This window comes from Theropithecus gelada, chromosome 1 (genome assembly GCF_003255815.1).
Source record: "Theropithecus gelada isolate Dixy chromosome 1, Tgel_1.0, whole genome shotgun sequence".
In the NCBI taxonomy this organism is placed as follows: Eukaryota; Metazoa; Chordata; class Mammalia; order Primates; family Cercopithecidae; genus Theropithecus; species Theropithecus gelada.
In genome coordinates this window covers 51774176-51797334 of record NC_037668.1, presented here as the reverse complement: position 1 = coordinate 51797334, position 23159 = coordinate 51774176, and the positions used below count along the sequence as shown (strand labels likewise).

Below are 23159 nucleotides of genomic sequence, written 5' to 3'. Positions count from 1 at the left end.
GTAGTCCCAGCTACTCGGGAGGCGGAGGCAGGAGAATGGCCTGAACCCGGGAGGCGGAGCTTGCAGTGAGCTGAGATCCGGCCACTGCACTCCAGCCTGGGTGACAGCGCGAGACTCCGTCTCAAAAAAAAAAAAAAAAAGAAATGTGTTTAGCCAAGAGCCTGCCAGAGAATAGTTGCTCAGTTAATAATAGCCATCATCACCATCATCATCCCAGAACCTCCAAATGGGAGTAAAGGGGAGACTCTGCCTGAGGTTCTTATCATCCCCCCACCAGCCTCCTGTCTGTGAATGGGGTTCTGTTCAAAAGAAACAAAAGAGATAGTGTAATAACACCTTGCCCAACTTCCATTATCTCACAGAGCCTCCCGACATATGTGATGTGTTATTATCCCTACTTTACAGACCAGGAAATATACAACAGAGATGTGAGGTGATCTGTTGCAGGGGACTGGATGACTGAAGCCAGGACTTCTAGGGTCTGGCCTGGGAACTCCATGGCTAGCACTTTTCCAAGAAGGAAAAAACCACTACTTTCCACGAAGGGATGTAGGAGAGATTTAAAAAGCAATAAACCTGGGTGGCATCCATCCATGTAACCATCCATCCCTCATTTTCAACAAATATTTATCAAGTAACTACTATGTGCCAGAACCTGTCCTGGGAGAAAAGATAAGGAGGTCATCCCTGCTGACATGGAGGTTGCATTTTAGTGGCAGCAAGACATACATGACCACAAAAACAAGCAGTTAACATTAGATAGGTGAGGAGAGCTATGAAGAAAAAGAAACAAGAGGACTTCTGACCTGCCTCAACCCAAGAGAGTGACGGATGTTGGTTGAGAAGAGGGGTGGAGGGGAAGAGGGAGAATGGAGATGAGTTGGGAGGACCTTGGACCTTCCAGATGAAAGGAAAGGCAAGATCAAAGGCATCAGCCTGGGACAGCTCCCAGAGCTTGTCCGCCTACTGTGTGCCAGGTGTGAGCCAGGTGCTTTGCATATGCCACCTTGTTTTAAGGAAAGCCAGCCCACTAAGGAGGAAATTCAAGATTTGATAATCCCTCACATTTGCATAGTGTTATATTTTTCAATGTGCTCACACATCTGTCATCACCTCTGATCCTGCAACGCCCTTGTCAGGGAGGGAGGGAAGGTATGACTGTCCTCGTTTGAGGAAAAACTGAGCCATGGAGAGGGCCACTGGCTTGCCTAAGGCCACCCAGCTGGTACCTCAAGGCATCAGGCGTAGAACTGAGGTCTCTGGCTCCCAGCATCCAGAACCTTCACAGAGCCGCCTCCTCAGAGTCTCCCGTCTGGCTTCTTCTCCATTTAGGAGAGAGTTGGCAACAAGATCAAGAGAGAGGAGCTCAGGGGTCTCCCTGATAGGCCTCACTTTCTGAGGACTCCCGTCCAGTCTGTGGGGAAGTGCAAATTGCCAGGGCCGCTGCTCTGGGAGGGGGGGATAGGACCTTTCCCCAGTTCACTGGCTCTCAGCACAGCAGGGGTGTGGTGCCAGCTGCTCCATGTCCAGTCAGCCTCAGCCTTCATGGCTCCAACATGCCTCATTCTGGGCACCAGGATGGTGAAAGTCTAGAGTGGTAAAGTGGGTTTTCATCCCAACAAGTCTCTTCTGACTCAAAATGCCCACTGCTTCCTGGCTGAGCTACTTAAAACCCCCAATAAGGCCAAGGAAATGCCGTCTCAGCCATTAGTTGAGAACTTTTGGTGTCATTTCCTTCTGTTAGAATCCTAGCAATTGAAGATGCAGAGAGACCTCAGAGATCTAGTTCCAGAGAGGGACCTGCCTAAGGACATGAAGCATACGGCAGGATGGGACTCCACAGTTAAGCTACGGAAAAGAAAGTACTCCGTTTTCCAGAAGGTGGGAAGAAAACCCAACACCAAAGGAGGTGGTCTCAAGTTCCACCAAAGAAAGGTGTGTGGCACAGGACAGATCCAGCGGGCTAGACCCCACTTCCCTTCAGCCAGAGGAGGAAGAGTCCCAGGGGCCGCCTGAGCTGGGTGTTGACACCCAGATACTCCCAGTCAATGACTTGCTAAATCCTCCCATGAGCCACCCAACCTCATTAACGGTGATCAATCACTCTCTAATCACCCACAGGGAGGCCCTGACACAACTGCTCACAGAGGAATCATTTTCAGTCAGCCACACACACGATGTTCCCTGGGCACGACAGGGGTGCCCCAGGGTTCTCGTGCCTGCCAGTGGCCCATCTGGTTTTCTGGGTGTACAGATTGTGAAATGTGCCTTGTCACATGGGCTGGGGGCTCATTTAGGGGCCTCAGTGGGGAAATGGCAGAGTGTAGGGCATGGCTCTATAATGACTCCAGTTTGAATGAGGCAGTATGAACTCATCGTTATGGGAGTGGGCCCAGAGTTTCGCAGACCTGGGTTCCAGGTCCAGCTCTGCTACTTACTGTGTGACTTCAAGCAAGCAACCTGACATCTCTGTGCCTGTTTTCTTACCTGTAAAATGTGAGGCGATGAGAATGCGAACCTCACAGAATTATTATGAGAGCTACCGTTCATTGAGGGATTACCAAGTACCAGGTGCTGGCTGACAACAACTTCTAATCATTGTCTTATTTTTTTACAACTTTGTGAAGTATTACTGTTGGAAGATGCAATGAGATAATGCAGGTAAAGCAATCAGCATAGTGCCAGCACCTAATAATGTGAACTATTTTTATTATTATTACTAATACGTTGTAGGGCAGTCCCCAGCAAATTGCACAACTCACAGCCTTTCTCCGGCCTATGAATTGGGATACCTCTTCCTAGCTGGCAGAATCAGACCTGATGCTTGCAGATTTCCATTTAAGAGGAACACGCACTACCAGCTTCATCGTCAGGAGCCAGGCGGGCAAGCTGACGGTAGTCAGGCTCCAGCGGACACTTTTAGTTGCATGTAAATTATCTAGGTGCCCTTTCCTAATTATAGCAGAAACTCTCTTTCTTCGCTTTTAAAAATTCTTCTCTGTATGGGAATTTTTCCTTCGTGCTATATTCTCCTCTTGGTGTCTTATCTAATTTTCCTTACCGCGCCCCCCGCCCCCATCTATTGTTCAATTGAGGTGTGAAAGAAGTTGAAATCCACCTCTAAACCCCGGGGTGCCACATCCCTTCACTTATTCACTCACAAACATTTACTGAGGATTACTCTGTAAATGGCCACGTACTGGGTGCTGAGGACAAAAAGGTGAAGGCCACTGCCATTCATGTGGCTACACTGTTCTGTCCCCTTTCAGTCCCTGCCCTGAAAGTTCCCAATTCTTGCTGACCTTCTGGAAGCCTAGCAAAATAGCACCAAATAACGGTGAGATAATTTCCCTTCAAGACTTTCACTAGGTCAGTTGTTCCAACCTTTTTAGGAGGCAAAAGGAATAGAGAGAGGGAGGCAGCCAGCCAGGATTATTTGCTGCATTTTAGATGGGAACGGTGAGTTCCAGAGAGAGGAGGGAAGGCAAGACAGGGAAAGGAACTCAATCATTTAAGAGTCAGGCCTTGTGCCTTTTTATTCTCATACATGCCTTGTGAGGTGGCTTTTTTTTTTTTTTTTTTTTGAGACGGAGTCTCGCTCTGTAGCCCAGGCTGGAGTGCAGTGGCCGGATCTCAGCTCACTGCAAGCTCCGCCTCCCGGGTTCACGCCATTCTCCTGCCTCAGCCTCCCGAGTAGCTGGGACTACAGGCGCCCGCCACCTCGCCCGGCTAGTTTTTTGTATTTCTTAGTAGAGACGGGGTTTCACCGTGTCAGCCAGGATGGTCTCGATCTCCTGACCTCGTGATCCACCCGTCTCGGCCTCCCAAAGTGCTGGGATTACAGGCTTGAGCCACCGCGCCCGGCCGAGGTGGCTATTTTTATCATCGTTTTATATGCACAAAAACTGACAGGTTAAGGGGCTCATCCAAGCCACCCAATCTATAGGTGGCAGACCTGGGCTTTAAACACAGGTGTGATCTTAGAACTAAGCTCTCAGCCTGCTGACTCAGCAACCACACTGCAGGTCAGTAGTGGATTTGGGAACCTCCTGCTTCCCAGTCCTCTGCCTGGTCTCCCAGGCCAACAGTTTTACAACTTGGACACGCATCAGAATCACCTGGAGGGCCTGTGAAAACACATAACGCTGAGCTGTACCCCTAGTTTCTGATTCAGTAGGTCTAGGGTGGGGCTGAGAATTTGTATTTTTAACTAGTTCCCAGGTGGTGGTGATGATGATGATGATGATGGCCCACGGGCCACAGTTTGAGAACACTGTTCTAGGTGTTCTCTTTCAAAATAATGACTCCCTCTTCCCCCTAACAATTCCAAAGGTAACATAGGTTTGTAAAATACAACAAATACATAAAATGTGGAACCTACAGAAAAATAGGAAGAATGGAATTCATCCACATTCTTCTGCTCAGAAATAACCACTCTTAACAGTTTGGCGTATTTCTCTGCCTTCTTTTCAGAGTCTAAGCACAGAGGAAGCAGGGTGGTTTATGGCTGCTCGGCTAAGACGCGGTTATAATCCCAGTGCTTCCGTGAAACCTTGGGCAAGCCTGAACCAAGTCTGGGTCCCCTCTTCGGCAAAACTGCATTTACACTCCCATCCCTCATTAGTTCGTTGGGAGGGTTAAAGAAGAGCGTGTATTTATCAAGGACTCGACACAATGTCAGATGCGGAGTCAGCGCTCCATAAATGTTGGCTGTCATTTTTGTTCTAACATAAGAGAAAGCTGGATGATCCCATTTGGGTTTCAGCCCTGTTGCCCCTCTTCACTCCTCCGGTGGTTCAGTGGGAGCTCTGCCGACCGCCTGGCTGCGGCCACTCACTGCTGGGACTGCGCGGCCTGCCCCTGGCCTGGGTCCGGGCGCCTGTCCGCTCCCAGCAGCTGGTGGAGCCGCAGGACCCCCGCGCAGCCCGGGCCACCGCCGTTAGGGTTGGCTTAAGCCTCTCGGCCCAGTCCGCCAGTTTTATAGCCCGAACTCAAAGAGGGCTTTTAACTTTTCATTCAGCAGCAGCGTAGCTCCGACTTTTAATAACACACCTCGTGCACGACAAAAATTTGCTCCTGGCAATCATGGTTTCGACCACAAAACCACAGCGGGGAGGCGTTCCTGGTTAACTCTTTCAGCGCTCCAGGCAGTCTGGAGCCGGCGCTCCTGGAGATCAGATAGACCGGCGGCGGCGGCCGCGGTCAGGACTGCGACGCTTCTCGGCCCCATCCCCCATCCGAGTCGCGCCTCTGCGAGGCTGGGGGGAGACTCCAGGCGGCGGCGGTGGGGCCCAGAGAGCACGGAGCGAGGCTGCGGGGGACGTTCCGGCCTCGGTGCCTTAGACCTACTGTGTGCCAAGCCCCTTTGCGGCGAAACTCTACTGGGCTGTCAACGGGGCCTGCCTGGAGGGCCGGGGGATGGCAGGCGCTCCAGCGAGGTCGCCAGCGGCTCCAATTCCCCGGGGCCCCGACGCACCTTCAGGAAAACCCGACGGCAGCCACCTCGCGGGCTCTAGCTGTTTTCCCGCGATACCCGGGCGGTCGGCAGCGACTTCCGGCGCCCTCGGCCGCAGCCCAGGATCCTTTGCGCCCTGCCGTAGCCCGGGGCTGCCCAGGGCTGCGGGCTCCAGGCACCCAGAGCGCTGCGACCACATGAAAGGCCCGGCGCTCAGCACCCGCCAACCACCGCCAGCTGGTTTCTAACTACACCGCCGGGGCCTCCATGCTTCTCAGGGGCCAGCCTTCGAAGTGCCGCCTTCCACCCGGGGCCTGCCCACCGGGTGGGCGCGGATGGAGCTCCCGGTCCACACTGGGGAGCTCACAGTTGTTCCTGCCAGGTAGGTGTTACAGACAAATGAGCAGACTGAGAGTCAGGGAGGACAAACAAATTCACCAGGATCCTGCTGTTGGTAAGTGGCAGAATTTAGAGTGACAGGCAAGCCTCACTTTTTCCACTATATCAAGGCCTGGCCAGAGTTGGCCATTCCGTGAGGGCCCAAGCTGTAAGCTATGGCCAGTCCTCTTGGCACTTTTTAGGAGAATGCCGAGGCCGCAGCAGCAACAGCAGCTCAGAACTTGCAAGCCAAGCACCGGGTGTCCTCCCCTTATCAGTAGGGGCAGCCGAGCCCCCAGGCTCTGCCATTGTAATCTCAGATGGTGGCTTGGAGTCCGCCTGCAATTACTCAGCAGGCAACTGGCTTTCCCTCACCCCACCCCAAACTGCTGAGAAGCCTCAACTGTCAGCGGATCTGACTTCAAATCCAAACCATTAGGGAGGAGAAAAGCAGGAAACCTTTCTGTTCAAGTAACCCAGCTTCAGAACACATACCCCCTAACGTACAACAATGAATAGATTCTGTAGCCTCCGCAGTTTTAGCCAGCAAATTTAAGTGGGATGGAGACACATCTCAAAGATTTTTTTGTGTGTTCAAAGTATGGAAAAATAAGAGGTTCGGGAATGCTCATTGATTGGTTATTTCTACATGAAGGAACAATGGTGTTACTAGCATGTTCTCCACCAGCCTTAAAAGCAATCACTATTCTAAAGTTGTCAAATCCCCTAACAACCCCATGAGGTGGATACTACTGTTGGCCACAATTTACAGGTGAGGAATAAGTGACTTGCTCAACATCACACAGCTGTAAGTGCTGGAGCTGGGACTTGAACCCAGGTGTCAGCACCAATGCTCCTGCTCTTATTCTCATTGTGGTCCAATTGTCAATACATTGTCAACCCCGGGAAATTCATTTGAAAGAAATGTGCCTGTTAAACCAAGTGATTGTGCTGTGAACATGAAGAGCTGAAGGGCTAGCTAGAACATAGAATCCTGTCTGCAATCAGAACCTGGCACTGCTCTGCCCACAGATCTTCAAGTTCTTAAAACAGTCTGTTGAGGAGCAGTTAGGAAAAAGATGGTACAATCCTTGCCTCTGCCCACTCACCTCTGAGGGTGGCAGGAAAAGGAGAGCCTATGTTTAAAGGGTTCCAGCTTCTCCTGCCAGCAACCTGAACCCAATCTAAAGCAGTCCAGATCCCAGCCTCATCCTACCTTCTCTAAGGTCTGGACCCCAAGAAGGGCACCATGGTGAAGATGAGCATAAGTCAGTCAGGATCTTAAATCTCAGATGTGGGCAGGAAAGCACATGCATCCTGCCAGCCCACAGAGGTGACCTATCAAAAATCCCTTCTCAGCTTCCCCAGCCTTAGAACTGCCTCTGAATAAGATGAACCACATTTTACTGAACGCATCTTTAGACCATAGCTTTACGCTAAGCATTTTACAGCATTTATCACACTTAACTCTTTCAAGAATTCTACAAAGCATTCTTGTACCTGTTTTCCAGATGAGGAAAATGAAGCCCAGAAAAATTGAGATCACCCAGGGACAGAGCCTGGATTTGAACTTAGGTCAAGCCCACTACAGAGAGTACACATGCTTAACCACCACACTGTAACCTTCCCACTTGGGACTGTTCCAGCCCACTAAACCAGTCCCTTTAGAGAAACAACTCTGCCTAAGACAGCTCTTAGAACTACCTCAAAGAAGTTCCTTTTGGCAAGAAGATAGAAAGCCTCGATGGGACTGGGATTGTCTGATTTCCAAGGCCCCTTCAGAGGATCAAAAAGTGGTGCCAGAAACCTTCACAGTTTCAGTCTTGTGTTTCCCTGCCTGGCTCGAAACTGCTCAGCAAAGAGAATGAGAAAAACTATTTTCCCAGGGAAACACTCACCTCTAGCTTGAGACTGGGGCTTGCCTTGACACGCCAAAGTAAGATCGTCAGCCCATTCATTTACCCTTACAAATTGCTCTGTGAATCCCGGTGCCGGCCTCCCCGCTCTTCCCCCTCCAGGAAACCCCATCCAGCCTCCACGCCCCGAGAGCGGCAGGTATCCACCGATGTTTACTCACTCAAGTTCATTCGACATCTTCCTGCTCCCAGGCTCCGACGATCAGCACTGAGGTTCTGCTGACCGCTTGTCTCTAATTCTTGCCTGACACAGACATTCTCTGCCCAGGGAAGTGTTTGATTTATGTTGAGGTTTGGGTGTCGAGATTTTGCTGACAGGTAGGTTCCCAGCAGCGCTGGCGCTGATTGGCTACAGGTACAGGTGCCCGCGACTGGAGGTATACCTCAACAGGTGCAGCTGTTAACTCTTAGCCCGCCGAGGAGGGCGGAGCTATGGGGGACTGGCTGGGTGGAGCTGGCCAATTCCTTCCTTGGTGAGGGGGTGGGGGGTGGAGATGAGGGAGGAGGGATGGAGAAAAAAATGTTGGAAAGAAGCAAGATAACTAGAGGAAAAGTACAGGGACAAACAGATAACCTGGCTTAAAGGAAAACTTGATTCCTGTTTCTAGTGGTCCCAGATACCCAGAAACATCCCCACCCGCACATTTCTTTGCCCCCTCCTTCTGTACCACTGGGGAATTCTCAAAGGAGAGAGCAACTTTTCCCAGGTAGATCTTTGTATAAGTTCCCTTTTTTTCAGTTTCCCCTTTAAGATAATACTTATGAATAATCTTTTACAGTTACTCAAGTGACTTATTTTGGTTCTTAGAGTAACCCATTGTGATAGATTTATTATCGCTTCCCCCTTCCTCTTCAACACACATTTTACAGATGAGGGAGGAAACGGAGGCCAGAGAGGCAAAGCGCCTTGCCCAAGGGCACAGCTAGCGAGGTCCCAGCCCAGATCCAATCTGCGGTCATCTCACTCCAAGTCTGGCTGCCCCTTGGGCTGAAGTCAGTGGCCTCAATTCAGCAGACATCCATTGAGCACCTGTTGTGTGCCAGACCCTACTCTGGGTTCTGGAGAAACTGAGGCCAGAAAAACAGGGTTACTGTTCTAGAGGAGTTTACAAGAGTTAAACAAGAGTTTATCTGGGGGGGATGTGTGTTGGTGGCAGGGGGTGGGGGAGTAAAGGGGACCAGGCTTTTATTGGGTGTGAAGGGGGTGTGGGCAAGCCACATACCTCTGCTTAGCACAGAAGGGATAGAAAAGTTGAAGGCGCCTCCGAAGCCTCAGCCAGCTGGTCATTTCACAGGTGCCAAGTGCTTCGTTCTGTATGGGGAACTTGGGAGAAATTCAATGCCTGATAGATGAAGTAATTGTGGAGTAATTGCTGTGAGCTGTCTTCTATGAAGAACAAGCTTGGTAAACCCCAGAATATCCACAAACACAAACAGGAGAATGTTAGAGCTTTTTAAAGAGCTTCTTCCAGGATTAGTTTGAAATTAAATCTAAGCCAGAGATCTTGGCATCTTTGTTTCCCTCTCTCTTTCAGTTCTCCCCTCCCCCACCCTTCCCCTTTTGGCAAATTATCTCTTTGCTCTATCTTCCTGGGAACCTCAACTTGGCCCACTCCTCTCTCTCTCTTCTCTGGGAACGGCAAATGAGGTTTCAGCTACTCCTGCCAGTTTATGGAGGTTTTTCAGGGTAAAGTGGGAATTCAAAGGAGCCCTCTTGGGGTGGGGTCAGGGCTGTGGAGAGGGGGTACTGGGTTTGAGAACTCTCGGAGGTTGGTTTCTCCCTGGAGGCTGTGTTGGGGGAAGCCCAGGGGACCCTAATAAATAATAGTAAATAATTGCTAATAAAGCCACCTCCTCAGAACAGCTCTCTTCAGTCACCCTTGTTAATAAAGTAGACATTCAGTCACTCTGGCTCACACTACTGTTTGTTCTCTGCAGAGCCCTTTTGACTTATGATATAATGTAATATGACCTATGATATTTTTCTAATTGTTTATTGTCTTTCTTCCCTTCCTCTGGAATGTAAACTCCATAAGAGCAAAGACTTTGTTTTGCTCACTGTGGAATCTCCAGTGTCTAGCACCTAGTAGGTGCTTCATATACCACAGGCACCGGGCTGGGCATTGTGCCAAGCCTTTGCATGCATTGTCTCACCTAATCCTTACAGCAACCCTGGGAGAAAGACACTTTTGATATCTCCATTTTATAGATGAGGAAACTGCAGTACAGAATACTGAAGTAAACTACTCAAGCTGCAGAGCTAGGCAGTGGTAGAGCTAGAGCTGGGATTTAATCCAAGAGCGGAGCCTGGGTACCCAACCGCTTCACAGAGGTTATTGGTGGCCAAAGGGCTATTGGGTGCCAACTGTAACTGCAAAACTTATTGCAGTCCAAAGGATGGCACACTTCTCTGTATGTACCTGTCTGCCCACCTCTTGGAAGGCTGTGGAGTTTCTGTCAGCCGTGTTGCAACCCACAGGTGAAGGGCTGTGGGTGACTCATGCTGGCTGGGCTTAGGGGAGGCTGGGATTCCAGGTGGCGTGTCTGTGCTCGCTAGGCTTTTAAAAATGGGTCCTCTCCCTCTGCCTCTAGGTCTTGCCTCTTTCGTCACCTGTGCCCATCTTCAGAGATCAGCAGAGACCCAAATGACAGGGCAGAGGGCTTCTATGTCTCCACACACAGGAAGGCCACAGAAGTATCCTGGATGGGATAGAAGGACCGGTGGTCTGGGCTAGGTAGGCAGGGATGCCATGAGCCAGTTTGTAAGGTCACCAGACCCCTCAATAGGAGTTACACCTCCTGGGCAGGAGGTACAAGTGCTGTTCCAGGCCTTCATCCCAACAACCCAGAGATGCCAGGCCTTTAAAGAGATGCCCCCCATGCTTTGCTGCTGCCCCCTTCCTGCTCCCGTGGGGCTAAACGAGGCTGGCACCTACTTCCCCTTCATGGATCAGCACAGCTCTTGGTTCCTCTGCAGAGGAGCTTTAAAACAGAACAGCTATTCCAAAAACAAAACAACAAAAAAAAAGTTTAAAAAAACATAAACAGAGACCAGCCAATTACATGTAACATAATAATTATATCCACAATAACGACAGTAAATAATGAGGGCTGCTGTTTAGTTAGCGTTTGTATTTTGCAAGCACTGTGCTAAGACTTACCTATGTGATAAGATAGTATTGTTCTGAGACTCACAGGCCTCCTTTCAAATCTCAGCCCAACCACCTACTAGCTACATGATGTCAGGCAAGTGGCTATAGCTCTTTGAGCCTGCTTCCTCACCTGTAAAGTGTATATAAAAACTGTATTCCCCCCTTATGGGGTTATTGTGAGGAGTAAATGAGATAATGCGTGTGAAGCACATTATCTGTACCTGGCATCTAGCACTCAATACTTGTTAGAAAAGCCTTTTTCTTTTTCTTATTTAATTCTCATTTAAATCTAATGAGGACGGTGTTAACCTTATTTCACAAGTGAAGAAACTGAGACTCAGAGGTTAAATGATTTGTTGGAAGTCAAAAGTTAGCTGGGTGCGGTGGCTCATGCCAGTAATCCCAGCACTTTAGGAGGCAGGCAGATCACTTGAGATCAGGAGTTTGAGACCAGCCCGGCCAACATGGTGAAACCCTGTCTCTACTAAGAAAACAAATTAGCCGGGCATGGTGGTATATACCTGTAACCCCAGCTACTTGGGAGGCTGAGGCAGGAGGATTGCTTGAACCTGAGAGACGGAGGTTGCAGTGAACCAAAATTGCGCCACTGCACTCAGCCTGGGCAAACAGTGAGCTTCTTTAAAAGAAAAAAACAACAACAAAAGCTAGTAAGTTAAAGAATTGAGATTTGAACCCACATCTTTCTGATTCCATTCTTGCAGGACTGGACTAAGTTAGGGAGTGCCCTGGGCTCAAGTTCTGCCTGGCCTCTGGCCACTTACTGTGTGACTGAGTAAATTGTCTCCTCTCAGAGCCTCAATTTCCCTCTCTGTAAGACCAGATTAGTGAATCACTATGAGGGGGGAGTTCCCTATCAAAATCATCTTGATTTGCTTTTCTAGATTACTGATGTTCTTTCTCCAGACGTTATGATCTGCCCTCTTGGAGGATTGCACAGTCCTTCATCCCTCCCCTCATTTCCACGATCATGCCTGTCCAGAAGCCGCTGTTCCCAAAGAGTATGACACTTCTCCGTGGCACGCTGGGGAGCAGTAAAAGTTAGGGCCACTGTAAGTGAGCCCTGAGAGCCAGGGCTCCTCTGTGTGCCTGTGAAAGTGATGTACTGAACAACGACGGCACCGTTTACCAGACGGGACACGCGCTGCCGAACACGAGGACCCTGCTGACAGCCGTCCTTTTCTAACACTTGAATGCTTTCTAATTATCCAGAACTCTTAATGCAAATCTGTTGACCTATATTCAAGTATTGAAAGAACATATACCCATATGTCAACAGTGCTTCTCTGTGGGCACTGAAATACTAGGATTTCAGTATTTTCCCTGTCTTCCCCCAAATGGGCTATGTTGAACTTGCATTGCTTTTGTAATTAGAAATTCTATACAAAGCCCCAGTTTAAATGTCATTAAACCAAAATAATTTCCCATTGACAAATGACCATTGTGTCCCCATCCTTCCTGGGGCAAGGGCAGGGATGAAGAGAGTGAAGACTGAGTCCTTGCCCAGAGATCCCCAGGAGGCACAGGAATGGAGACAGGGGGGCTGTCTGGCTTGCAGGCTCTCAGCAGTGAGCTTAGCTATCTGATGTCATTTTGATTTTCCAATTAAAATTACTATCATTTATTGAGCACTTAACGTTGTAATGCTAGCTGTAGATGCTCTATCCCATTCCAGCTGTAAAATGGGGTCACATGGTTGGCCAAGTTACTAAAGAACGTCAGCTCTGAGGGTGACTGCCTGAGGCCTTGGACAAGCAACTTCGCTTCCTTCTACCTCAGTTTGTCCTCAGTGAAATGATTGCTGTGAGGATTAGATAACAGTGTCCACAGTATGTGTCAGGCACTATTCTAGTGCTTGACATATATATCATGTAATTCAAGAGGCCTCGAAGTAGCCGCCATAAGTATCCCTGTTTTACAGAAGACGTTAACAGTCCCAAAGCGGTGATATAACATCTAAGGTCACCTGGCTGTCCCCTTAGTGACAGATGAAATCAAACCAAAGTTGGCCTGATCCCAAAGTTGTGGAAATAGTCCTTTCAAGCTTCCTACTCCCTTTCTGGAACAAGGTCTAGGATAGATAAATAGAAGGGAGACGGGAGGGAGGGAGGGAAGAAAAGCAGATAGGTTGGTTGATAGTATCTGCAAGGCAGATAGGATTTGTAAGCTTCTGGAGGGCAGAAACCATACAAGGAAAAATAAATCTCACATAGCACTTGTCCTGTGTCTCAACATAATAGGTGTTCAATAAATGTTTGTTGAATAAATGAAAAACGGATGAATGAATATAATCTCACACATTACTGACATTTTTGGCAAATTAAGTATTTCCTTCTACCCCACCCCCCACCACTACCCAAGGGAAGACCTCCAAAGTTTGAATTCCTCTGCTTCCTCTTATCATGCACCAGTGCCTTCTCTTTGCACCCATGACTTCATGTCTGTAAGTAATTTCCCATCATACTTCAGTGGAGTCAGCCTGGGGATTAAATTAAATGAGATATTGACATAAAATCTATGGCAAATAGGTACCCAATAAAAGATAGCTGGTGTTATAGGGAGCAACCAGCTTAGAAAAAAGGCCTCTCAGCCACTTGCCATTTCCAGCCACAGTGCACAGCTAATTCACAGCATTCAGCCCTCAACCTCCCTTAGAAACAGTCTCTGCTAGATGCAGAGCTCTTTTCAAAGTGTTTTCCTGTGCTTCGTCTCCTCTGATCCATACAGCTGCCCCCGGAGGAGGGGACAAGAGTGCATGGTTGGCCCCATTTGTTAGACAGACAGGTTCAGAGAGAGTGCCCCTGGTTACATGTAGAACTTTGGATTGACCCTTACTTTTCGGACAAAGCATCACCCTAGATATAATTATGGGTCCTAAGGGATCACAGAAGTGCTGTCCTGGGCACTCACTCAAAGCTCATTAAAATACTCTGTAGCATTTCATTTGAACGTTCAACATTTAAAGTAAAAGCTTCATTATAATGTTCTTAAGCAGAGGGATAGGTCACACACCCTACATAGAGAATATGACCCTTTTTTTTTTTTTTTTTTTTTTTTTTTTTTTTTGAGACACAGTTTCGTTCTCGTTGTCCAGGCTGGAGTATAATGATGTGATCTTGGCTCACCACAACCTCCGCCTCCCAGCAATTCTCCTGCCTGAGTCTCCCTAGTAGCTGGGATTACAGGCATGTGCCGCCACGCCCAATAATTTTGTATTTTTTGTAGAGACAGGGTTTCTCCATGTTGGTCAGGCTGGTCTCAAACTTCCAACCTCAGGTGATCCGCCCGCCTCGGCCTCACAAAGTGCTGGAATTACAGTCATGAGCCACTGCACCAGGCCATGAGAATATGGCCCTTCTTTGAAGGCATGGATGGACCTGGAAGTTGTGCCTGCAGAGCAGCAGGACATGAAAAGGGCAGCTCTCAGGCCCTTTTATATTCTGTACTTTAGATTGTTATCACAGTTCTTCCAATAACACCACCTACATTCCTTCCTGGAGCTTTCTTGGACATGAGGAATCATGGAGTCTAAAGTCACCCTGAAAGCTCTTCCTAAAAATAAAAGTCTCTGAAAGCAAACAAGCAGTTATTTTTTTTTTCATTTATCCAGTTGATAAAGATGAAAGAAAATGCTAATCACAGTATTGGCAAGGGAAAACAAGCGTGCTCCTTGCTGGAAGGAGAGTGAGCCCGTCCAAGCTTTGGCTTTCAAGTTTAGCTCATCCTTTGATCTAGCAATTTCACTCATAGGAATTTTGTCTGAGCAAATAATCTTTGTGTGCAAAGAGTTACCTACAAGGATATGCGTCAGAGCATTGTTTATAATCCTGAAAAATTAGAATTAATAAAAATACCCTTCAGAGGAGATTCAGTGAAGTAAATTAAGATACCTGAATGTAGCTGCATGCCCCGCTACAGTTTAAAAGGATGCTACGGAGGCTTCCTGAGTACCATGGAAGTTATTTACTGTGCTTTCAGTACAGTTGTTAGCAATTATGTGTCCTTATGATGTTCCAGGCACTGGGCTTAGTGTTTGACCTCATATTATTCTCACAACCACCTTATGATGTAAGTACTATTATCTTTATTTGGAAAATGAGGCCCAGGAGTGAAACTTACTAAGGTTATTTTCAGGGAGTTTCTGAGCTAAGTCTTGAATCTGGGTCTGATTCCCTACTTTTAAGTCTTCCGTTTACTCTACTTTTAGTAAATTAGTCCATTCCTCTTTTAAACATCCATTTATATGAATAGAGAAAACAATAATTCACCCCAGGGAGCATTATGGATATTGGGGTCAGTGGTGATTTTTTGCTTTATTTTTGTTTCTGTGGACATTATTTCTTCTGTTAATAGGAAAAAGAAACTTTATTTAAAAGTAACAAATCAGAGAAGGCTTATCCTCTGCTCAGGCAGAGAAAGAAGCAGCAGCCAGAGTGCTGTCTTGAGATTCTTCCTCTGTTGCCAGGAACTAGCCAGATAGGAGGCAGCCAGGGAGAGGGGAGCCGGGGAGAATGCAGCCTCAGTCCTGGAAGGAAAGGGCCTGTTGGAAAGAACAGAACCCAGCTGCCTTGGCCACAGGTGAGCCCTCACCTGTGCCTCAGGCCCCAGCAACCCAACCACTATGCTGGGTCTGTCTTAAAAGAGGCCATTAAACAAGACACTGCCCACTTCCAAATAAAAGACAGCATCGTGGAGAACAACTATTTCTCCCCACTACCCCCACGGCAAGGGGGTCAAACTGGGGCCTGGAGGGTTAAGATGAGGATTTCCTTGAAATGCTACAGAGGAAAATTGGCCAAGGTCTGGCTTGGACAGAGGGTCTTGGTGCCCCAGTGCTGAATGGAGTGAGTAGGTGGCTAGGGTCAGTGCTGCCTTCCTAGGTTAGGGTGGGGTGGGGTGAGGTGGGGCAGGGCAGGGCGGGACCTGCTCTGCTTAAAGAGGTTCAGATAGGCACAACTAATCCATAAGGTCCTAACCCGTCCTGTTTCTTAGGAGTGTTCCTTCAAAGGCTGCCATTGGTGTTTGTTTCGATCTGATATCACTGGAGAGGGTAGGGAGAGGGAGAGTTTTGCTGAGGCCTTTCTGGGCCCTGTATCCCCCCTAGGAAGGCAGAGGCCATGTGGTCAGAGGTTAAGTGCTCAACCTTGGGCCTTGAACATTCAGGTGAGGGGTTTTCTGAATCCACCGCTGGCCTGCTAGGGAATTTTTCAAGGCCATCAGTTTGGGGCCCTATGGTCCAGCAATGGAGAAGAGGAAGGACTTAGAAACTGTGGCCTGCAGGGGCCTAAGAACCATATCTTACGTCAAGATCAGGCCCCTCTGGCTCTTCCCTCAGGACGGTAACCGCTCAGAAGTCACCATCAATCTCCCCACCCCTCACTTGCCCCTGCTCACCCTTTCAGCCAGTGCTCAGGACATGCTGTCACATTGCTAGGCGCATGCGTTATTCATTTATCCATTCAATGAGTATGGAGAGTTATTTAATCATCACCAATTATAATAGCAGCTCTCATCTTTCGAGCACTTAACTCTCTGCCTGGGTCTGTATACTTTACCTGTCCTGTTTCACTCGGTCCTTACGAGTGCCCACCTCTATTTTATAGATGCAAAAGCTGAGACTTAAAGAAGCTATGAAACTTGATCAGGTCATGCAGCGCCAGAGGACCCAAGCTGGGATCTCAACCCAGACTGTTTGGCTCCAAAGCCGAACTGCTACATTATGTTGCTTCAGCAGTCATTCAGGTAACTTGGTGAGGACGCGCTCAGTTCAAGCAGCTATGCCACAGTCTGGGGAGATAAATGAATAAGGTATATTCCTGTACACAAGCCCAGTGGGGGAACCTTGATGAAACCCTTCTAATTGAAAACTTTTCCTTGGCTTGCAACTAGATGTTTGGAAACATTGTTTTGTTGTCAAGTTTCATAAAATCTCTTGTGTTGGAGGAGTCCATTAGACTTCTCTAATTTCACCCTTCAGGTGATGCAGAAGTCTCTACTGCCGACTACCTGCCCTCACACACACATACACAGAAGGTGGAGCACATCTAGCTTGGATTTTAGAGCCAGTCTACGTGAGTCTGTATCCTGGCTCTCAACCCTTTACTACTTGTGTGACCTTGGGCAAGTCCTTTGAGCTCTCTGAGCCTCAGTTTCTTCATCTGTAAAGTAGGCATAATTTCACCATTGTGAGGTTTTTGCAAATAAGGTAACACATGCAAAACATTCAGTACCACTCTGGTGTATAGTTAAGACCTGATAAGCGTCAGCCATTGTCTTTTATCATTAGGGATGGGCATCTCTTGCCACCCTAGTGAAACAGTTCCTTGTCTCTTTCTTTGCTTCTGCCACCTGGGGCACTCAGCCCAAGGCAAATGTGCCTGATGATGGGGGTTAGTCATCAGGTTCCCCTGCCTCAGAGGATGAGAGCATGACTGCTGCTCTCTGCCCAGTCTCCTTAGAAATCTGATTCATGCCTTGCCAATACTCTATGAATATGCATACTTCACCTGTAGCCCTGTCTCCTTTCACAATGAGCTCAGTCATTTGCACCTCCTGGGTCATGTGCAGACATCCTCAGTATTACCCACTGATGGGCGCTGGAGAAACCTCTAAGAAGATGAGTCTTGATAGGCAGGTGACAGTGGCTTGACTCTCTAACCTATGGCTTTGCCTGTTTGGCCATATTTCAAAACTACCAGGGGCCTCTGAATTGACTGATTACCCAGCGTAGGGTCACAGTGTTTCATTTGGCTGCTCTTGGACTAAAGTGACAACTTGGGATAGCCCCATCAGAATGGGACCCGTTTGGGAGCCTTTTGTTTCACCCTCTTTCTCTCTCCAGTCCTTATGGGTTCCCTGAAACCTGTGAGGTGGTTTGGGGTGTTGAAAGTTAAGCCCCTCAAAGAGAAGTCTTATGCCTTAGATTAGTGTTAGTGATTACAAGCTCTGGGTTTTGAGACTGATCTGGTTTGAAACCTGGCTCAGCGTTTTGTTAGCCGTGACCCTAAGCTTCATAACTTGTTTCTCTAAGTCTGTTTCCTCATCTATAAATGGGATTAAGGCTGGGCATGGTGGCTCATGCTTGTAATCCCAGCACTTTGGGAGGCTGAGGTGGGCGGATCACCTGAGGTCAGGAGTTTGAGACCAGCTTGGGCAACATGGTGAAACCCTATCTCTACTAAAAATACAAAACTTAGCCAGGCATGGTGGCACATGCCTGTAATCCCAGCTACTCAGGAGGCTGAGGCAGGATAATCCCTTGAACTCGGGGGATGGAGGTTGCAGTGAGCCAAGATCGTGCCACTGCACTCCAGCCTGGGTGGCAGAACACTCTGTCTCAAAAAAAAAAAAAAAAAAAAAAGCTATAAATGGGATTAGTAGTAGTATTTATTTCATAGGATGGTTTTAAGGATTGAATGCATATAAAGCACTTAATATATTGCCTGGCACACAGTAAATGCTCCATAGCAATTATCAATATTATGCAGCAGGAGAGACAGCACAGGACCGAGGGGCAAGAGATCAAGGTTTGAGTTCCAGCTCTGCTGCTTGCTGGCTGTGTGACCTCAGGCAAGTCATCTTCCTTCTCTGAGCCAGTTTCTTCAACTGCGAAATGAATGGTTTGAGTTTGAAGGTCACTCAGGTCCTTTCTAACCGTCTGAGATCTGTGACTTTGAAGGTGACAAAAAAAGAAAACAAAGGAAAAAATAACAGCAGATGCCTTTATCAGCCAAGATAACATTTCATAAACCCCAGGGCCTTGACACCATCTTCAAAAGTCACCCCATCCTGCAGTTTCTAGGCAGGACCTTCTCGAGCAGATGGGGTGAATGAACTGTTTGCAAGACCGCAGAAAGCTTTCTGGAGCCCCAAGGAGGCCTCAGGGAAGGTGTAAGGCTAAAAAGCGAAGCCTGCATCACAAAGGGAGCAGGCCTGAGAAAACCAGCTGACCCCAAACATCAGACCTGAGGGATTCTGCTTTTTGGTGCCTTGGGCAAGAATCATCCTCCACTTGACCAGAATGGATTAGTTTATGGTGAGGGAGGGATGTTGTCCCTAGAGCCTGGGGATGTCCCCATCTGTTGTAAAACAGGCCCCACCTGGGAAATAGAACATTTTCTTTTTTGGGGCCTAGTGACCTCTGACACCCCCACCCCCTGCTTCCTGGCCCACCACGCAGTCTGAGTCACACCCAGCAGGAGACCAATGCTGGGAATGGAGGAGGCATTCAGCATCCCCCTTACTCACAAGAGTCTCCACCGAGTTATTCTTAAGCCCTGCTTGAACCCTGAGGGGGATGACACGGGTGGGATTTACAGAAAATAAAACACAATCAGTTTCAACTCGTTCTACCAGTTTTTGCCCCTTATAGTACAAAGTCTCTTAACCATCTAAATGTAACAAATTTCCCTTTACAGAGACAATGGGCTTTAGAGGAGTTTAGTGATGTTACTAACAAACATAAGTACCTTTTACTAAGGTCCTGGTGCCCAAGTGTTTCAGGTGAAAAAACCTGAAACATGAAAAGCCCAGAGAGGTAAAGTGACTGGCTCAAGGTAAGTGGTGGAGCTGGTATTTGCACCCAGATCCCCTGTTACTTCAGCACCTCAACTACCGCGGTGACTTTGTGTGCAAACCTGTCTGAAGCCTATTGGTGAAGCTCTGCCAGCTATGAAGAGGCACAGATCTGCCTGCCGCCTTTGGAAGGTTCAGACTCTTTTTCTGGAAGGCCTACCTTTTCATCCTTTGATGGTTGGGGGAACCGAAGCACAATGAGGGAGGTGAGTGTGCCATACAATGAGAAGACAGAACTCAGCACTCTTTACTTCTCTGCCTGTGGGAAAGAGGCCAGTTCTAGGGGTGGGGATCACGAAGGAGCACACTGCTTCCCTGTCCTTGTCACATCCCATGGCCAGTAGCCATGTACTTTTTCCTCCTTTTTCTCCTGCCCAGCAAATATAGGCTCCAGCTGCAGCCAATTTGAAGATAAAGTTTCCTCCATAGGAATTCTGCAATACAGATGGGTTTCCATGGTCCCAGTTCAGCCCTGCACCAGTTCCTTTTCCCGCTGGGAAGTTTCTTTCCTCTTCCTGCTTCCATGCAACTGCGAGGCAAGGCTCAAGCACACTTCCTTCTCCCTTTCCTGTGCCTTCCTGTGGAAGGAGCTCCCTCTTCTTCACTGCTCCGGGCTCTTCCCTACTCTGGCCCAGCCTTATGGACATTTTGCTCCATAACTCTCCTGGATCTGAACTGCTTTGATTTCTCTCAAGTCATGTCAGCGAATCTCACAAATGCATTCTGAGAAATACAGGAATGCCTGAGATGTTCCAGGCAGAAAAGATTCACGCCTCTTCTTAGAAATGAACAAGGCATAGTCATCAAGCCTCTGAAAAGTCCTGCAGTCAGGAAACCTACTTTGTTTGTTTTTTAACCCAGTATTTCCCAAACTGAGATGGCCATGATTTCATTTCCTCCATCCCCACTGAATCCTATAACAACCTGCAGAACCAGTGATCCACTGTGGAACACACTTTGGGAAACACTGTCCCCAGCCCTCCAAGAAGGCATAGAGTTGACCTTGCCTTCATTTATTTAAACTCTTCCTGTTTCTCTGGGCTATTTACTTATCTCACATATAAAATAATCTAAGGTGATACCTGCCCAATTGGGTTTTTAGAAAAGACATACCCAATGGGAATGAAGATTTTCTTAGCAGGATTTGATGAGCCCACTACTAGAAAAAAAAGGATTTCCCAGAATTTTGGGGTGGGGAGAGAATTTGATGCAACCAGCAGAGGCTGGGTGCAGTGACCCATGCCGGTAATCCTAGCACTTTGGTAGACCAAGGAAGGAGGATTGCTTGAGCCCAGGAATTCAAGACCAGCTTGGGCAACACAGTAAGATCCCATCTCAATTTTTAAAAAAAGGAAGAACCAGCAGAAACGGTTTAGCAAACTTACTTGTTTCCTAGTCAATGGATAAAGCCAGAGATGTAATGGCCAGAAACCAAAATCTAGAGTTCAGTACCAGATAAATACTTTTTGAGTGAATGAATGAACGAGCAGACTATTGATCACAAAGTTGGCAGACATCGTGAATGAATGGATGAACTAATAAACAATCAAATAACTGGTCTCCAGGCCTCCAGACTTCCTGAACTTCATTGTATCTACCTGCTGTGGCCACATACACATCTTCTCAAAACCCAGATCTCATCAGTCCACTCTTCTGTTCCCTGGCTGGCTCCCTGTTGCCTTCAGGATAAAGTCTACATGCCTTTGTCCTGGCATTGAAAACTCTGCAAAACAAAGCTCCAACCTAGCTTTCCATCCTTCTTTCTCTTCCCCATTGGGTACCCCTTTCTGTAGTCACACCAGTCCCCAATTCACTTTTATCTGTCTCCTTTTCTTTCTCAAGCTATTCCCTATACCTCATATTTTCTCCCCTGCCTCCATGGCTGCTTATTCAATCCTAGCGGTGCTTTCAGGCTCAGTTCAAACCTTATCACCCATGTTAAATGAAAGAAGCCAGACACAAGAAGGGGACATTCTGAATGATTCCATTTGTATGAAGGTTAAGAACAGGCAAAACTATTGTGGGGAAAAAACAGAACTGTGGTTGCCTTTGGGGAGTGAGGATTGATTAGAAGGGATTTTTAGGGTATGTCAATGTTCTTGATCTTCATTCCAGTGGTAGTTTCATGGGTGAATACATTTGCCAAAATTCATTGAATTGTACACTGAAGATCTACATTTCTCTATATTGTCAATTTAATCTAAAAATAAAAATCTTAGCACCCAGATCTCCCTGGCAAGAATTCACTACTTTGTCCCTTATTCTCTCAGTGCACTTTGTCTATACTGGCAGCACTTCGCTTAACATAGACTGCCTTCTTTGAGAATAATTTATGTATATGTCTGTTTGCCTTCCCCACTACATAAGAGCTTGCCTCTAGGGCCTTCACACAGACACTCAACAAACATTTGTGAGATTGAGTTAAGGCCCAAAAGCAACAAACAACAGTAGTTTTCATGTATTAAGCACCTATTATGTGCCAGGCTGCATGCTAAGTTCTTTACACACATATTTAATTTTATAATATAAAAAAATATATATATATCTCCCATGAGTTAAGATCTATCTCATGAGCTACTCTGTATCTGAAAAGAGGAAAATATGCATAACAAATGTGAATGGTATAACTCAATTACATTAAAAGACAGGCAAAATAAGCGTGTTTCCAAACTTTATGGTTACTATGTGATTAAGGACATGTATGTTTAATTTTCAGTCTCTAATTTACATTGGTAATACTGAGGCCCGAAATACAACAACGTATAGTGCTGGAAATAGGATACAAACCCAGGACAGGCAGATCTCAAAGCCATCAAGCTTGAGTACCTCCAAAGTGGCATCACATAAATCTAGGAAAAACAAAACAAAACAAAACAAAAACCTTGTGAGATCTTTCTGGCCAAGAGACTTGAAAACAGCAAGTCTTGAAATTGAAAATGTGTGTAAAGTGTGTATATGAAGCACGCCCTGAGAAGAGGCTCTCTGGGGGCTCCCCAGGCCTCCAGGTGGGTGGTTAGCAAGAGGAGGACTTGAGTTTATGATCCTAACTGCTCCATTTAGCAGCTGTATAACCTTGAACAAGTTATTTAACCTTACTCAGCCTGACTGCTCTCTCACTTGCAAAACTGGTGTAATAACAGTGCCTACCTCATGGGGTTTTAAGGGAAGAGTCAATGAAATAATGCATATAAACCCCCCAGCATGTGTAAGTACTCAGGAAACATTCGTTGTAGTTTATTAACATTTTGCTGCTTTTACTATGATTACAACCACCTGTATCCCTCCTCCGTGTCTTCCCTTACACCTCCACACCCCCCACAACAGTATTTTGGCCTTCTCCCCACGCCTTCCTTTCCTCAGGTGGTAGAAACCCAGCAGGTAGTTCTCTAACAGCAGTTGTGATGGACAGTTTCATAATGAACAGCTATCACAATAGCCAGTCAGCCCTGTGAGTACAAAAAGGGGTTAATTTCCTGGCGGGTAGTGACTCTAGGGATCCCTAGCTAATTTGGAGAAAAAAAAATCTTTGTTTTTAAATAATCTTTGCCACCTGCTTTGGGCTTTCCTGCCTAACTCACTCTCAAATGAGGTGGTGGGAAGGCTTCCCACATGATGAATGGGGCCACTGAGCTCTGAGTGCCCAGCTTTGAATTGCTAGCGAAGATT

General features: G+C 47.4%; 1 protein-coding gene across 4 annotated transcripts in view; it reads right to left on the bottom strand.

Annotated features, from left to right (window-relative positions):
* The window catches only part of GRHL3 (grainyhead like transcription factor 3), a 45388-nt gene extending 37198 nt beyond the window's left edge, over positions 1 to 8190 (bottom strand). For 2 of the 4 annotated variants that reach the window (XM_025378298.1, XM_025378317.1), the window contains exon 1: positions 7911 to 8190. In XM_025378298.1, the coding sequence (XP_025234083.1) occupies positions 7911 to 7927 (17 nt within the window). In that variant the 5' untranslated portion in view covers positions 7928 to 8190. Of the gene's footprint in view, positions 1 to 4381; positions 4458 to 7731 lie in introns of those variants that run through there. The other 2 variants (XM_025378327.1, XM_025378307.1) reach the window with 2 other exon arrangements.
* Positions 8191 to 23159: the final 14969 nt, after the last annotated feature.